This window comes from Thalassophryne amazonica, chromosome 10 (genome assembly GCF_902500255.1).
Source record: "Thalassophryne amazonica chromosome 10, fThaAma1.1, whole genome shotgun sequence".
Taxonomy (NCBI): Eukaryota; Metazoa; Chordata; class Actinopteri; order Batrachoidiformes; family Batrachoididae; genus Thalassophryne; species Thalassophryne amazonica.
The window spans coordinates 42,975,819-42,994,694 of NC_047112.1; the positions used below are offsets into that span (position 1 = coordinate 42,975,819).

An 18,876-nucleotide genomic window follows, 5' to 3' on the forward strand; every position below is an offset into this window, starting at 1 on the left:
TTCAAACTTGCTGAACATGATGAGGGCTCCGCCCTGAACGTCTACATATCTTACGTTCCCACCTGCGCCATAGCGCCCCCCTTTGGTGGTGGGAAATGTCCTATTTTTACTTTAAGAGGTCCTGATGTCACATACTTAACCCAATCAACTTCATTCCACTTCTAAAACATGCAGAACAAATTGGAGAACGTTGGCGATGAACGCCGTGAAGTTACGAGTAACGGCGTCTGTGTGGCGGCGTGCCGAATATTGCCCATTCGCCATGAAATTACGTTCTTCCTTTTGACGGCTTTAATTTGGTCACATCATCATGAAAATTGATACACAGGTCGAGCACGACAACCTCTTACAATTCATAGGGGTGTCGCCCATGGGTGGGGCAAAATGCCTCAATAGCGCTCCCTTGAAACTTTCAAAAACCCCTCCCCATAGGGATTTTTTTGGAGTAGGGAGATGAAAATTGGTACACATGTGTGACTTGCATAGACGTACAAAAAAGTCTCTTGCACCATGGGTCTACTCTAAACAGGAAGTCAGCCATTTTGAATTTTCTTCTCATTTTGGCGTGATTTCCACATGTTGTATTTGAACGAACTCCTCCTAGGGATTTTGTCCAATGCACTTCAAATTTCTTCCAGATCACCCACAGACGATACTGACCAAAAGTTATCGAAAGCTTTTCTTTATGTCGAAGGGTGTGGCCGGTATGGCGCCGCCATTTTGACCCTTCGCCATGGAACATTATACTTAAACAGGTCCTGATGTCACATACTTAACACCATCAACTTCCTTCCACTTCTAAAACATGCTGAACAACTTGGTGAACATAAGCGATGATCGCCATGAACTTACGAGTAACGGCTTCTGTGTGGTGGCGTACCGAATATCGCCCTTTCGCCATGAAATTACGTTCTTCCTTTAGACGGCTTTAATTTTGTCATATCATCATGAAAATTGATACACAGGTCAAGCATGACAACCTCTTACAATTCATAGGGGCGTTGCCCGTGGGCGGGGCAAAATGCCTCAATAGCGCCCCCTTGAAACTTTCAAAAACTCCTCCTCATAGGGTTTTTTTTTTGTACTAGGGAGATGAAAATTGGTACACGTCTGACTTGCATAGACGTACAAAAAAGTCTCTTGCACCATTTGTCTACTCCAAACAGGAAGTCGGCCATTTTTAATTTTCTTGTCATTTTGCCATCATTTCCTCACGTTGTATTTGAATGAACTCCTCCTAGGGATTTTGTCCAATGCACTTCAAATTTCTTTGACAACATCCAAAGTTGATACTGACCAAAAGTTATTGTAACCTTTTCTCTATGTTGAAGGGTGTGGCCGCTATGTGCCGCCATTTTGACCCTTTGCCATGGAACATCAAGTCATGATAACTCCATGCTTTGCCTGATTGACTTGAAACTTCACATGTATGATGACGGTTGGCCCCTGAACACACCCGGCCCCTCTGTTTGTACACTGAGCGCCCCCTAGTGGATGAACAATCAACATGTCATAACTCCTTGATGCACTGTGTGATTTGTTTAAAATTTTAACTATGTGATGAGTGGTTGCCCCTGCATGCACATGCCCACATGTGCTCACAAGGGCACCCACTGGCCTGGGTAGGCGGTTGCACGGAACGAGGGCCCGTATATGACTGCTTGCAGTCCTAGTTAGTATTGTTATTATTATTTTTATTAGTATTATTATTACCAGCTGCAGTCAATCATGATCACTCATTGAACAATAAGAGGCCTTGGCAAGTTAAGACATTTTGGAACTTTTAGCACCACTAAATTTACAATCTGTGTGTGTGTGTGTGTGTGTGTGTGTGTGTGTGTGTGTTGTTGAGTCTTACTATAATTTTGACCCTGTATTGACTTCAGAATACCAAAAATACATTTAAAATCATGCATCAAAATCTTAGGGTGTTTTTTTTTTTTTTTTTGGCCAATTAAAAATATATGTTGTTTAGTCATTCTGACCCAGAAAAAGAACAGTTCAAAGAAATTAATGAAAGTCCAATAATAGCACTGACATTTGTGTGCGTGTGTGTGTAAAATTCTGATTCCAACCATATGCTCAAAGTAAATGGTGTCCATCAAAGAGAAAAGCCTCCATAAATCTAATGCCCTTTTTTTCTGCTCTCTTTTTTCTTCAAAAAAATGTCAATCTCAATCCATTTCTGTCTGCTGAACTAAGAAGTGAGATGAGGGAAAATGAGATGAACAGGAGAAACAAACCAGAAACATGTCTTACTCTTTCTTTCCTCTCTGGCAGATCAATCGAGCTCCAAGTTTTGGGACTGATCAGAAGATTGATTACGACGTGAAGAAAGGAGCGCTGCTTAATGCTCTTAAACTCCTCAACATTAGGTACTGTTCTCTCTGGCTTTCATGCTCAGGCCAGCATGCAGATGAGACAAGCGTAGATGCTACCTGGGAAACCCATAAATTCATCAGCACACGCAGGCAACGCTCATGCAAAACTTTATTTTCCGTGTTTGGGAATATTTTTAGAGTCCGATCGATGCTTCTGCTTTTATTTCTTTGTCAACCCTGAAAACTTTGATTACTTTGAATTACTTTGAAACACACCACCATTCAACCTTCATGTTCTTTCAGACTGATGTCGCAGGAGGTCACATCAGTCTGAGTTGAATGGGAAGCTAGACCAAAAACAAACAAAAATGTCTGTCCTTGTGAATTTGTGCATCGGCGTTGCTGTAATGGGTGAGTGAACTGAAAGATAACAACCACACTACAAAGCTATGCCTTCCACTTATTCTCTTTGTGTACCTTGATTCAAGCATTTTACCTTTTTGTTAGAATGACTCATTTTAGCCTGTAGTTTATAAACACTGTTTTACACTCTCTGCATGATTTTTGTCTTTACTTTGTCACTGAGTTGGTTTTATTTTGTGTTTGTTTTCATTTGCTTTATGCGTATTTGTATGTCATGTATTGTAGACGCAGTGTGTATGTGTGTTTCTTTGCATGCTTTTTTTGTCCCTGGTTACAGTTAGTCTGTCTGCTGATTGATCATCTTACACCAGACCTTTGGATCTTTGTTCTCTTTTTCACTTTCTTTCTCTGTGTTTGTCCTCCTCTTAGTGCTTTAAATATAACCCAGTTCTACAAGTCATGCACATGCACAACCACCGTACACCCAGTGGATCAATTTCATGTTAGGTCCGCCAAGTGCGGCGTGAGGTGTAGTCATCCCAAATGAAAATTCCGTCCTCCATCAGTCAGCACATCAAAATCTTTTATCAGAATAGTTTGTTTCTTGGCTGATGTTTGCTGTGTTCATACAGATTAAGAAATATTTTCACTATTTCCTGACAAATAAATCCTAAGAGGTATCAAAAGGCAGTGGTAGGCTGTTTCTACTGGATGTACAGCTTAAGTTCACGGTGGACTGAATGGGGCCTTTGTTCTACCTCGCTCACTTTTTCCCTTATAAAGTAATGGCTTTCCTTCTCTAAAAGGAGGGGTTGATTTTTGTGGAGAGGTGAAGTCAGGTCTCAACTCACTCAGAACACCAACTGTATCAACGATGGATCAATTCAGACCCAGCCGGGCATGGACATTGATAAACTTCAGTCCCCAGAAGCACTCAATATCCAATTTAAAGGACCAGCGATTGACTAAAATGAATTGCCCTTTCTCCAAACTGCAATGGCCCACTTGTTCACAATTAGCTGTCTGGTCCCGTTCATCCAGACGGTTGTGGGCTTGTTTGAGTCGTAGCTCCATTTCTACGTCTTTGGCTTTTTTTTTTTTTTTTATGTAATTCTCTCTGTTTACCACACCACCACCAGGATAATCAAAAGTCAAATTGAGATCAGTCTAGCATTTAGCAACATGAATGCGCTACTACCACACATCATATAAATATGCAGCTTTGAAAAAAAATTCTAAAGAGTAAAGTCTAAAGTGCAGAGGCAACTATGCCATGAAGTGATAATAGTCTGAAGGGATATATTGCAGCGATCACCTCAGCAGGTGATTTCACTGATGAGTTCAACCACTCAACTAGTGGTGCTCATCAGTGAAATCACCTGCTGAGGTGATCGCTGTGACAAAAACCTGCAGACTGTTGGCTCTTTGTGGCATAGATCGTCATTCTTAGAATAGTATTTAGTATTATTTATAGGTAATCTGAAAAAAAACCCTATTGAAATATGTTTTTCAAAGAAGGAGGACAATAAGTAAATACATGTGGGTAAAACCTGTAATGTGTTATTTTGCAATAGAAAAGAAAACCTGAGACAGGACAAAGAAAACTTATTAAATCAGCGGAACAGAGATGAAACAAAATTTGTGCTTAGAGGTTGTCTAGTATGTGCAGACTTTCGATGTGTGTTAATACACATTGTACTTAATCTGTATTTGTTTTATGCTGATGCAGAGCCAGTGATAAGAAACGCAACCTGGCCCAGCAGAAGGCAGAGGCTCAAAGACGGCTCTATGGACACGGCTCAATGAAAAAACTCTCAGCTGCATCATCTGACTGGGAGAAACAGAGACAGACACTAGAGAGACGGAAAGAAGAGCTCGTAAGATCCAAAGAATTTGATTCACTATAAGCATTGGTGTACTTTTGGATTGACTTTACCCAGGTTTGCGTAATTTGACTAATCTTCATATTCAGACAGTTGTACACATTCTCTCCTGCTATTTTCGGTATACTGCCGACACATAAGCAATGGTAGTCTAGTGTCTGGAACACTTAACACCAGCACAAAGTGGTGCACTCTGACAGTGTTACTCATTAATTTTTCCCACCCAAATTTTCAAGCAGTCTAAGGAATGAACCAATGGCTTTGTTTCAACCACGAGTATCATTTATAAGTTATACAGTGGCTGTTTAAGGTGTTGTGACCACTCCAAAATGAGTTCAAGAACTGAACTTTGTAACAGGTTTCACATGTTTTAAGCATGTACTTATCAGAGTATGGCATGTACTTAATTAGTAATAATACAGTAACATGCTTTTTGAGGGCGGTATGCATTTTCAGAGGCCCGACGTTCATGACCAGTCGCCCAAAACGACAGATATTCTCCCGAGTTAGACGAGGGCAAATATCTGTCATTGCGGGTGACTGGGCATGGATGGAGGGACTCAGAAAATGCATACCGCACGACAACAGCATGTTATTTGCATTATCATCACTTTTTACTGAGATACGCAACACGTAACGCATACCTAAAACATTGGCTCACTTAACTTTTGTCGTGTCGGCTGGCGCGCGCTGCTCTCCAAACTCGGCAGTGCGTCCTCATCAAGCTGGCTGCTCTGGCTGCTGTTCATTGTCATACTATCCATGAGAAAATCATCCAGAATATCAGTATTGGGACCAACACACACTTCTCGACTTTTTAGTTTTTTTTTTCCCCCCTCTGCGGACAGTTCTTGGGCTGTGAGTTTACACACAGCAGGCGGGTATAGCCAGATAGCGTCGATGTAAATGTACGATACCGGCCTAGCAATGCCCCGGTAAAGTGATAATAATGCTCAACAGTGTGTTTAACCCCTGAAAACCTTTAAGCTTTAATACACCGGATTCCTGAATTTAAAAACTTATTCTGATGTACAATTTATAGGCATGTAGCAATTCACTGATACAGATCAGGGGCTCACTTTTAAAGTATAAGATACAACTCTCTCTATGCACAGACTGAATCAATCTAAATGTACTCTGAAGTGGTTAAAGACTTGATTTTAACATTATAATCTGGTTACACTAATTACATTGCTACTTGCTCATCTTTAAACTATCGTAAAATAGAGTTCCTTGCAAGGATCTCATGACACTGGTCACAGGAATGTTACCTTTGTGCTCAAGGTAAAAACAAAATCAACCTGTCCCATAGTGGTAGACAGTATAATGGATAAATGTAGCCGTTTCAACTTTATCATCAGTTCAGAATTCACAGTTTGTTAACATTGTCGTACTGATTTAGAACGGGAAAGTTATGCTATGCTAACAACATCTGGCTTCTTCTTTTGGGCTTTTGCTGTGCTGCACATTGTGCTGCTTTATATGGTGCTGCCCCTAGTGTCTAAGCGGAGGCAGCAGCAATGTGCTACACACAGGAATAAAAACCTGAAGAAGGGCCTTGGTCTTTTATAAAATATGTATTTGAAACTAAGCAATGCCACTTCTAGTTTAATTCGAATTTATCATCAGTCTTATCACATACAGCAGGCTGCTGAATGTATAAGGAGCTAATATGCCAATGTATAGACCTCGGTTTGAATCCCAGTCATGCTACCTGTCCTTGGACAAGACACTTAATTTGTTTTGTTTCAGTCCAGCTGAAGAGTCTGAAGCTACCTGTGTTGGACTTGTGTTCCGTCCAGGTGGAGTTTTAGATTCTTAGCTGCTTCCAGAGATAAGGACCAATAGCCACAGGCCTCAGGGCCTATATTGGACTTCATTCTTCTAATTTCTCAAGGAAAGTGAATGCCTACATTAAAAAAATGTATTGGATTGTTTTGCATCAAATTAAATTGTTCCATAATAAAAATGTATCATCCCTGAATCGTATCATAGCCCATGTGTCTCGATATGTAGTACTGTATCATTTTGTAAAGGAGAGATGCACACGGCAAACAATTTTACTTCAAGTTTTCTGAGTGCAGCTGTTGCTGGTCTGATGTTAAAATTCTTTGATTGTCAAGCATGTATCATTTGGGAGAGCTGTCAGCCGTCCTGCCAAGCCTATGCAAAGGGAAACACTGGGTACTACTCCCGAAAATATGTATGCATCAACCACTTTTCCAGTCTCATTCTAGACCAGTGTACATTTGAGACACCTGGCAAATTTATTCAAATTGTGTTCCATAGTTACATTTTCACCTCTGTTTGTTTGTTTGTCTGTCTGTTTGTGAACAGCCTGTAACCAGCAATTTTTAATGTCATTATGATGAACTGATTAAATTTTCAAGGTCAAAGGTCAAAGAAAAAATCTTGTTAAATTAGAAAAATCCCTGTCTTTTAACATTGAACGAATCTTCAAAAATTAACTCTGTCAAAAAAGATTGAATTTCTTTCATATTTGGGAGAGTTATGTAGGATGATATCCTTTATCAACTGACAAGTTCGATCCGGATCTGATTCGGATTACAGATTTTGTGGCCATTTAAATGTGACATTAAAAACCCCATTTAATGTACAACCTCAGTTCCAATGAAGTTGGGACATTGTGTAAAATGTAAATAAAAACACAATACAAAATGAGCAAATACTTGCACAAAAACAATAAAGTCTATCAGTTTGAACATTAAATATCTTGTCTTTGTGGTGTATTCAATTGAATATAGGTTGAAGAGGATTTGCAAATCATTGTATTCTGTTTTTATTTCACACAACGTCCCAACTTCATTGGAATTGGGATTGTATAATTTACATTATGTCTTAATCAAATGAGCCCCAATCACTCATATTTGTGACAGTGAGGTGCAAACTAACACTCTCGATGAATAGACTAATTTTGATCCGCGTCTGATCCGTATTGCGGATTTAGCGGACATTTGATTTTAATAAAAGAAGAAATGATAAAAGCCACTTCTAACAGATCTTTGACCTTGAAATTTTTTTTTCCCCAATGTAAAAATTTGCAGAATTGAAAACAGCATTGGCAGAGGTTTGTGCTCTATGAGCGCGGTGCTCTCGTGTGCGCTGTGCTTCATCTATATGATCCAAATGAACTGATGGACAGACAGATGGAACATATTCCAGTGTCCTCCTTTTGCACTCGGTGGTGAGTGATAATAAAAGAAGAAATGATAAAAGCCACTTCTTTCTCCGTTTACAGACATTATTTTGTCTTTGAAATGCACGACCCTGGGAGGTCTTCTTGTCTACTGAGGGAAGTGGCAATTTCTAGGGTTTTATGACTCCAGCCTTCTTTTGTTCAGCCACGGCAGTAAACAAATGGAATGAGGAAGGATGGTGTAGAGGCTCAATTTTTTTTTTTAAAAGGCACTGCTATATCTTTGACTGCTGTTATGGCTGACGTGCTAAAACAGGTTCAATCTATTGTAAGCTCTCATTGCTCAGCGCTGAACAATACTGCAATACCAGTGCTGAAATAGACCCCCTGCTGCCAGCTTCATGTCAAACTGGCCAACTGAGCTCCACAATTATGCTTTAATAATGTATTCATAAGAGAGTAGTTGCTACCTTTCCTTTTTTGAAGAGCTCAGTTTGCTGCTATTCTGAATTGATGTCGAGATGGCAGTAACTTTCACCTGAAATATTTCCTGCTTTTTGGGGGGGGGGGTTCCCTCCTCCTTACAGAAAGAACGACTGGCACAAGTCCGCAAGCAGATTTCCAGGGAGGAGCATGAAAAGGAGCATCTGGGGAACTACAGGTACAGGAAGGACGAGGCACTGTCCCTCGAGGAGCCTACACCCATTACACCAATGCCACTTCTGTTTACATTTACGGGTTCACCTGTAGGCCGCCAAACTTGCTGGAGAGTAAATAAGGCTGCTGCAGAGATACCAAGTGTTTTTTGATTGTTATGCAAAATCATTAAAATTGGCAGCCTGTTTCAGGAAAAAAACATTATGTTTATACAGTTATTCGTTCTTTGCAATATTTCAGAAATGTTAATGAATATGCATAAACACTATTTTCTAGCTTTTCTTTCCACTACCTTTTTTTCTTTTCTCCTCCAGCTTCAGCTGAGATGGAGCATGTCAAATTTTAATATACACCTCACAGACACAGTACAGACAGTAGATCCACCTGAGAGCATGACTCAGAAATGCAACTTCTGATTTGCCACTTGTCCCTTTAAAATTTTTAATGCTCTTTTACACCTTCTGTGTCTTTTCTTCACCTTCTCTTTATCCATCATTCACATCCACACATTTCAATGCCTTGATTTTCCTTTTCCTTTCAGCTTCATGTCCCCATGTCAGACTGCGCGTATACACACACACACACACGCACACACACACACACACACACAACTGGCTCGCACAGTCACCTATCTTGATGTCTTCCTGAGCATAAGTGACTTTTTGATTCATCATTCGACTGAATGAGGAATCAGAGTGCTGACCCGGCCTGCACAAAATGATGCCACCTCTTTCTTTTTTTTCCGATAGGCAGCCAGACAGTCAATCAGACAGGCTGTGGTCTGTCTCGAGCACTCCTAATAAAGACCTCTTAGCATTCAAATGGTGTCCCGGCATAGCACTAGTGTCTGATTAACACACTGTTCCTCATTAGAGGAGTTGGGTTAATGAACCTCCTTACTCAGCTATTAGATAAAACTTGCATCAGATACAGATATGCCAGGGCCCTTTGGCTTCACAAAGAAACTCATCTGGTTGCAGCCAGTTTTTTTTTTTTTTTTGCTCTTTTACATGTAGTACTTGTCAAGCAGTTGGGTTGTGAAGGCTTGAAATGACATTGTGGCCATAATGAAAGGATTCATAAAGTGATATAAATCACATAGAAATATGAAATTTCTCCTCAAAAATGACAACAGTCACCAGCCGTGGTTAAACTAACAATCTTTTTCTTTAGTGGGTTTTTTAAGTACTGAGATGCATACAGTCCTGTACAGAATTATTGGCACCCCTAAAAGTTAGAGTACACAAATTACAGTATGTTAAGAAATAGATGAAAATTAAACAGTGATACACAATCGGCGATGAAAGTTTTCTGGATATTCCAGATTTGTGCTTTGCAGCTGAACCATTATCAGTTTCTGGAATTGGAGTGTTCCGGAAACATGACACCATTTCTGTGTACATACGAGGGCTGTCAATAAAGTAACAGTCCTTTTTATTTTTTCAAAAACTATATGGATTTCATTCATATGTTTTTACGTCAGACATGCTTGAACCCTCGTGCGCATGCGTGAGTTTTTCCACGCCAGTCGGTGACGTCATTCGCCTGTGAGCACTCCTTGTGGGAGGAGTCGTCCAGCCCCTCGTCGGAATTCCTTTGTCTGAGAAGTTGCTGAGAGACTGGCGCTTTGTTTGATCAAAATTTTTTCTAAACCTGTGAGACACATCGTAGTGGACACAGTTCGAAAAATTAAGCTGGTTTTCAGTGAAAATTTTAACGGCTGATGAGAGATTTTGAGGTGATTCTGTCGCTTTAAGGACTTTGCACGGTGCGAGACGTCGCTCAGCGCTCTCAGCCGCCGTCGTCAGCCTGTTCAAGCTGAAAACCTCCACATTTCAGGCTCTATTGATCCAGGACGTCGTGAGAGAACAGAGAAGTTTCAGAAGAAGTCGGTTTCAGCATTTTATCCGGATATTCCACTGTTAAAGGAGATTTTTTTTAATGAAAGACGTGCGGACGGATCCGCGCGTCGGGACGCAGCCGACGCGGTGCGGCGGCACAGGAAAAACACCTCCGTGTTGATAACCATTTGTAAAATCCAGGCGGCTTTTGATGGCTTTCAGTGGAGTGAGTATATGAGAAATTGTTTAACAGGCAGGACATGTTCCAACTTGTCCTTAAGGCTTTCAACAGAGGTGTTTTTCCTGTGGCGGAGCGTCGCGGCGGCTGTGTCCCGACGCGCGGACCCATCCGCACGTCTTTCATTAAAAAAAATCTCCTTTAACAGTGGAATATCCGGATAAAATGCTGAAACCGACTTCTTCTGAAACTTCTCTGTTCTCTCACGACGTCCTGGATCAATAGAGCCTGAAATGTGGAGGTTTTCAGCTTGAAACAGGCTGACGACGGCGGCTGAGAGCGCTGAGCGACGTCTCGCACCGTGGGAAGTCCTTAAAGCGACAGAATCACCTCAAAATCTCTCATCAGCCGTTAAAATTTTCACTGAAAACCAGCTTAATTTTTCGAACCGTGTCCACTTCGATGTGTCTCACAGGTTTAGAAAAAATTTTGATCAAACAACGCGCCAGTCTCTCAGCAACTTCTCAGACAAAGGAATTCCGACGAGGGGCTGTACGACTCCTCCCACATCTAAACCGGTCTCCATATGGATATGAGTCCTTAGTGGGAGAGATCCTCTTTGGTGGCTTCAGGCTTTTGGCCTTCTCATATGTGGGCATCCTAAAATAATAATATTAATAATAATAGTGTGTATATGATAACAAGAACCGAAACAATTTATAAATATATTAACCCAGTAAATTAATGTTTAAAAATTACATAACTAACAGGAAATAAAAGGGTTGAGTTCTTCTTCTAAAACATGTTGAGGTCCAGGCTCGAAAGTTCTAAAAATATTCTGGACTCACACCCCATTCAAACTCAATAAAAACTTTACATAATTTATCGCCACCCTTGAAAAATGTTAGCTACCTATTTTATAAACACTACCCAGCCTATGGCACACCTGTGCAATAATCATGCTGTCTAATCAGCATCTTCATGTGCTACACCTGTGAGGTGGGATGGATTATCTCGGCAAAGGAGAAGTGCTCACTAACACAGATTTAGACAGATTTGCGAACAGTATTTCAGAGAAATAGTCATTTGTGTATTTAGAAAATGTTTTCGAGCTCTGAGTTCAGCTCATAAAAAATGGAAGCAAAAACAAAGGCATTGCGTTTATATTTTTGTCCACATACATAATACATTTTTTCCCACATACATACCTCATTTTGATCACTGATGATCAGCATGTTTATTAATAAGTCTAAAGTTACTGAGCAGTACCAACAATCACAAAAAAGTGTTCATATACAGAAATAAAAGTATTTCTACCCCTTTGATTAACGATTAATTCTGCCGATGTGATTGGAGAGATTGCAACATATCTGTTGTATAACCAATCACAGCTTCATGGTGGAGCAGAAAAGGAATTTGTTTCAAGAAAAAAGATCAAGTTAAGGTCCAAGTCTCCCACATGTTTTCTGGTAAACTGTAACTGTAACTTATGTAACTTCTTTTTAAGGGTTTTTTTTTCTTCCTCTCCACCATGAATGTAATTGGGAATGCAATAGACAAAAGTTGTAATATGCCAAGTTTCTCCAATCACGGTGTCCTTCTTGCATGGCCACCCAGATTTTGAGAACCGCCTTCTCTAGACAGATTTAACATACAGTACCACACTGTTTCTGTTTGTTAATTATTGATGTAAAGGAAGTCCAAGGACGCATCACGGTGGCTTAGTGGTTAGCACTGTTGCCTCACAGCAAGAAGGTCATGGTGCTAACTAGAGCACAGTAGGTGCTAATTAGAGCTATTGATTAGTCACTAGCCTATAGCAGTCTGCCTCTTGGTAGGAGGGGTCTGGTTAGGTTTAAAACTCCAGAGCAAGAATTTTAGCTGAGAAAGCTTCTGCGATTTGAAGCGAAACGTTCTCGCGTCAAGCAACCCAGTCCAGTCAAAGATTCAAGCTTCTCTACTATGGAAACCACCTGGACAACTGAGAGCCTACACAGAAAGTTTATGCCAGATGCCCTTCCTTACGCAACTCCACATTACATGGCGAAATGTGGCGGGGTGGGGTTTGAACCAGGAACCTTCTGCACTGAAACTAAGCGCACTATCCACTTGGGCACCACCCCTCACCTTTAAATCAAAGGATTTAGAAAAATATCACATTAACAATTAAGGAGTAACAGACATTTTTACACACAGTCTCTCTATTTTCAGATGCCAAATGTAACTGGACACATTATCATAATTTGGGAATAAGCTGCTTGTGTCTGATGATTTGCGGACATTCATGCTGGTTATACAGTCGCATATTAAGCTTTACCGGCAACGCGTTAACGGAGCCATTAAAACACGTCGCCAGTAAAGCGGATATTTGTGACCTTATAACAACATGAACGACCCCATTCTAAGCCAGTTCCATCGTTTGCATGGTTTATTTTTCTGTAGGTAATTCGGTCAGCGAGGCTTACCATGAGGCAGCGTCGCTCCAACAGCAGTCAGGGCACGGAGTAATCCATCAAATGTGAAAGTCCATCAAATGTGAAATGGTAATTCTGTGTCAGAATCCACATCAATACTTTCGTGTGGTAGCTTAAATTCACCCATTTCAGCAGCGGCAGTGGCAGTATGCGACTTGTTCTCGCTCTCAGCTAACAGCGCCTTTATGACATCTGCATAGCAGCGCGTACAGCCGGTGACCTGTCGAATTGTGTGTCTTGTTGCATAAATCAACAGTTCCACATCCCGACAATATTGTGCATGTGCAGTTGTGCGGAGGGCTGGCCTGTCGACAGGAACGACATCTCGTTAGAACATTGGTCAGGGGGCGGAGTAATACACCCAAATGTGAAACGGTTGAATATTTTTGCCACCGTTATCCCAATATTATATGGTCTGAAATCTCACACATTTAACCAATCAGATTTGTGGAAAAAATGTAATTGGATTAGAATTATAAATATTAAACCCTGGTTACACAGCACTAACAAAGGACACCGAAGCCAAAACAAAACAAGAAATCTGGACTTGCATTGACTTTAGGAGACATCGTTTAATCATCATCATCATTTTCAAACTGTTGAAAAATGTAAACGAATCCCAATGACAACTTCAGTTCGTCCGTATTCCGTTTTGCTTTCTGTCTTGACGGTTCCTCATCATTTGCGTAGTTCCTGTACCGTCAGCATTCTGTTTGAATGTCATCCACCATTGTCCAACCTGCCAGGTCCAACTTCTTGCATGAATATTGATGATATCTGAGCGGATCAATACCTAAAGATCCGATGAGCTGAATGTGACTCATCCATCTGTGGGTTGAAAAGCAACCTTGTCATACAGAAACAACAACGGCAACAGCGTTTTACGAAGTACTTTAACTATTTACGCACGTTCCAGCCGTCTGTGGCTGGAGAGGCTGTGCGCACGTTCGGATGCCGTTTGTGGCAGTTTGTAGCTGGGATGTGCGTGTGCACACACGGTGTTGTGAAGACAAAACTGTTGTCAAGACAACCAGATCTCATGCCTGCGAGTGCTGTGGACAGCACAGGCTGGCTGCAGAAATGAGCACAGGCTGGCACTAGTTCTGATACCCGCTGTCAAATCACGTCATTATGAATGTTTCATTTTGATTTTGTTCAAAAGCATCAAGGTCACCGTTTGCTTTGTTTTTCTTTTGTTAGTTTTGGTTTTGTTTCGTTCTTTTATGTGCTCGGGACTCGCAGGATTTTCGGTGATGGGAGAAGTGCAGGCTCATTCATCCACTTTTTCTCAATGATTTGTGACTTTTTTCCTTTGTTCAGCTATTGCGTGTGCTGTGTGACTGGGCCATAAGGATTGTACAAAAACATGGACATAACCAAATGCTGACTTTGAGTTTCCCTCCTTGAGATACTTATCCAGACCTTTCCTGTAGGCACCATCAATTACTTCTTGTTTGTGGGTCTTACTGCCTTCTGTTTTGTCTTCAGAAAGTTAGAAACATGAAGAATTTTCAATTTATTTGGCTTGAGAAGTCTTGATTTGCTTTGGCAGTATGTTTTAGGGTCATTATCATTATGTGCTGTGAAGTACATTTTTATTAGTTTGGCAGCATTTGGCTGCATCCAACCAGATAGCGTAACCCTATACACTTCATTCTGCTCCTCCCATCAACAGTCATGTCATCAGTAAACACCACTGACCTGGTTCCATTGGCAGCCACACTTTCCCTTTCTTCTCCTGGTTTAGTGGTTCAAGTGTTGAGCTTGAGACCAGAGGAACCTCGGTTCAAATCCCAGCCTGACCGGAAAATCCCTAAGGGCCCTTGGTCAAGGTCCTTAATCCCCTAGTTGCTCCCGGTGTGTAGTGGGCGCCTTGTATGGCAGCAGCCTCACATCGGGGTGAATGTGAGGCATTGATGTGTAAACCGCTTTGAGCGTCTAGAGATGGAAAAGCACTATATCAATGCAGTCCATTTACCATTTTACCATTCTCCATGCTCTTCTCTTCCCATCATTCTGACACATCAGTGATTGTCTGTCCAAACAGTCTTGTTTCAGAACTTGGCAGGTTTTTAAAAAATTTTTTCCGGCAAAGTCTATTCTTCTTGAGAGTTACGAGTGGTTTGCCCTGCCTTCATCCACTTCAGTGGTGTTACAGGTCATTTGGTGTTGCTTTGCTCACCAGTACGTTCTTTCTTTTTAAGGCTGTACCATATTGTTGTTTGGCAGTTCATGAGCTTTCTCCTACAGTATTTGTCTGATAGGTTTATTACGCCCTTGTTGGACGTAATAAAATCACCTGCATTTATTTGCCTGTCTGTCTGCCTGCCTGTTACCAGGATTATGTCAAAACTACTGCACAGATTTTGACAAAATTTTCACAACAGATAGATATTAGGCCAAGGAAGAACCCTTTAAATTTTGGAGTTGATCCGGATCAGGATTCTGGATCAAGTTTCACTTTACATACGCTTTGAAGGATTATGGTTAGCAGGTTTATGTCAAACCTACTGCACAGATTTTGATGAGATTTTCCCCCACAGATGCATATCAAGCCATAGAAGACTCCATTAAATTTTCAAGGTGATCTGAATCCGGACACTGGATCAAGATTTACATTATATAGTCTTTGAAGGATTACGTCAAAACTACTTCATGGATTCTCACCACATTTTCACCATGGACACATATTAGGCCATGGAAGACTCCATCAAATTTTGGAGGTTATCTGGATCTGAATCAGGATTCTGGATCAAGATTTCATTGTATATATGCTTTAAAGGATTATGTCAAAACTACTTTGTGGATTCTCACCACATTTTCACCACGGATGCATGTTAGGCCATAGAATACTTCATTATACGAGGTCTGTTAGAAAAGTATCCGACCTTTTAATTTTTTTCAAAAACTATATGGATTTGAATCATGTGCGCTTGCATCAGACAAGCTTGGACCTTCGTGCGCATGCGTGAGTTTTTTCACGCCTGTCGGTTGCGTCATTTGCCTGTGGGCAGGCTTTGAGTGAGCAATGGTCCACCCCCCTCGTCGGATTTTTATTGTTTAGGAATGGCGGAGTGACTGCCGCTTTGTTCCATGAAATTTTTTCAGAAACTCTGCCAGCCAGCCAGATGGAAACCATTTGGAAGATTCAGATGGCTTCCGGTGAAGATTCTATCGGTATCACACAGATTAAGGACCATTAAAACTGGATTAAAAACGGCCCCCAGCGGCGGAGGGTGCACCGAGCCCCGAGCGGCCATTGACAGGCTGGAACGAGCAGATCACTTCCAAATTTAAGACTCTGTTGATGCAGGACGTCGTGTGACTAGGAGAGAAGTTTCAGAAGAGGTCGGGATCAGCACTTTATCGGCACATTCCACTGTTAAAGGAGATTTTGTAATGAAAGACGTGCGGACGGATTTGCGCGTCGGGATGCAGCCGCTCATGCTGCTGGACAAACAACACCTCCGTGTTGGAAGTCTCACAGGACAGGTTGGTACATGCCCAGCTGTTAAACAATTTCTCGGATACTCACTCGACTGAAAAGCCACCGAAAGCCATCTGAATCTTATGAATGGTTTCCAACACGGAGGTGTTTTTTTGTTGAGCGTTTTTTTTGTTGAGCGCATCAGCTCCGTGCCAACGTGCGAAATCCTCCACAAGTCTTTCATTACAAAATCTCCTGTAACAATGGAATGTGCCGCAAAAGTGCTATGTCCAGCTCTCTTGCCATTTCTGTGGTAGTCACACGATGTCCCGGATCAACACAGCGTTCAGTTTAGAAATGATCTGGTCGTTCCAGCCTGTTGATGGCCGCTCGGTGCGCCGTGGCTGTCTCTAACAGTTTCTGAAAAAAATTTCATGGAGCAAAGCGGCAGCCTCTCAGCCATTTCCCTGACAATAAAAATCCGACGAGAGGGGTGGACCAGTGCTCACTCAAAGCCTGCCCACAGGCGAATGACGCAACCGACAGGCGTGAAAAACTCATGCATGCGCACGAAGGTTCAAGCTTGTCTGATGCAAGTGCATATGATTCAAATCCATATAGTTTTTGAAAAAAATAAAAAGGTCGGATAGTTTTCTCACAGACCTCGTATTTTGGAGGTGATCCGGATACAGAATCTGGATCAAGAATTCGCATTATATATGCTTTAAAGGATTATGTCAAAACTACTCCACAGATTCTCACCAAATTTTCACCACGGATATATATTATGCCATCGAAGACTCCATTAAAATTTGGAGGTGATCTGGATCCGAATCCGGATTCTGGATCAAGATTTCACTTTATATAGGATTTGAAGATTTGTTCAAAACTACTTCACAGATTCTCACCAAATTTGCACCACAGATAGACGTTAGGGCATGGAAGACTCCATTAAATTTTGATTTTTAGCCTATTTATGGCCTCCCTCACTTGCATCAATGCTTTTTGGGCCATCATATTGAAAATGATAATGAACAGCTCTCAACAGTTGATTTGACACTTGGATGCAACTTCAGACCATTTTTCTACATGTCAATCTATTGTCCCATTGCTAATGGCTTCTGAAAATGGAGGGTGTATAAATAAAACTAGCTGTAATTCCAAACTCACTAACAATTTAGGAATTATTTTGTATTTATTAAATGCCTTGAATTAAAACTGTCTACAAGTACATCTTATTTGCTTCAAATCCACTGTGGTGGTGTATAGAGGCTGAAATGACAAAAATGGTCTCTGTCCAAATACATATGGCTGTGTTTTCTTTCTTCCCATGATTGGAATCTGTTAACACACAATAGTTGGCAAAATGAGTATATTATTTTTTTTAATTGTATATAACTCTGAAAATAATGCTGCACAATCATAAGCATCCACTTGAGGTGATAGTTGAATAATTGCAACAAGAAATTGCGATATTTATCATTTTTCCATCTTGTGTCCAATTTGTTTTTATTCTCATTTAATTTCAAGACATTTTTTTATTTTATTAAGCTAATCTGATCATCAGCCAACAGGACCTGGCCAGTTGCTCTTGAGTAATTTCTGATTGAGATCAATGGAATGTAGTAAAATACTTCATACTTATTGCAACGTCTCAGCAATATACAGTTAGTATAGGGTACAACAACACATTGAAGAATTGAGTGGTGAAGAAGTATATTTGATTTAAACTTTGCTTGGCGTTATTAAAATGTGCTTCCGCCTTGGAAACATTAGTGACTTCCTGCACTTCTGGGTCTTCCATCAACATTTTCCCTATTTTCCACAGTTCAGAGAAATAGCACATTTAAATTTCCATCTGCTGTTATATCTCATTCACCTTTTCATCCATGGGTTTACAAAAGGAGGTCTGTACTTCTGTGTTGAAGCCTTTAACTCCCCATTAAATCAAATGGAAAACCTTGGAGCAGTCTGTGTCCCAAAAAGTGTGCAGAAATACTTTGTCCCTGTTTTTACACTTTGTGCAGGAAAGTGCTTATTTTGATTAAAAGAACAGCATTGTTTTGATTTAATGGCCGGAGCTATGACTTACAGGAAGTTTGAAGATGTGTTATGAGGATAACGAGGCGGAGGTCTATACTTTGCCTTTCTCCTTAGGCTTAAAATAAACACAGAGCACTGTTAGTTTAGTCTTGAGGGAAGAGAACTATGTGGATCGTGTGAATAGGCACATTAGCAAGCACAGTGACAAGTGCGAGCGTGTGTCCACGTCTCACTGAAGGTGCATGTGTGGGAAGCAGCTGTGCTTTAATGCATTGTGCCATGTGAAGACTGAAGTTTATAGATTTCTTTACTCAAGGCCACCATTAATATTTCTGTCTGTCTCTCTCCCTTTTGTCTTTCTAGTCTCCGCCCTCATTTTTCTTTTCTTGTTCCTGCCACTTACCTTTCTTTTGTCTCGCCACTGTTTCACACCTCTCTTTGAAATCCTGTCCATCTGTGAGCATTCCTTTTTCACTTGCTCTTTTTTCTACATTTCTCTCACCTGCTTTGTGTTGACCTCTCTTTAACTTGC

At 40.9% G+C, this 18,876-nt stretch overlaps 1 protein-coding gene across 1 annotated transcript in view; it reads left to right on the top strand.

The window, feature by feature from the left end:
* The window catches only part of ttll7 (tubulin tyrosine ligase-like family, member 7), a 243,320-nt gene that overhangs the window by 102,354 nt on the left and 122,090 nt on the right, over positions 1–18,876 (top strand). The window contains exons 5-7 of the mRNA XM_034179159.1: positions 2,281–2,375; positions 4,414–4,561; positions 8,312–8,385. Coding sequence (XP_034035050.1) covers positions 2,281–2,375; positions 4,414–4,561; positions 8,312–8,385 — 317 coding nt within the window. The remainder of the gene's footprint in view (positions 1–2,280; positions 2,376–4,413; positions 4,562–8,311; positions 8,386–18,876) is intronic.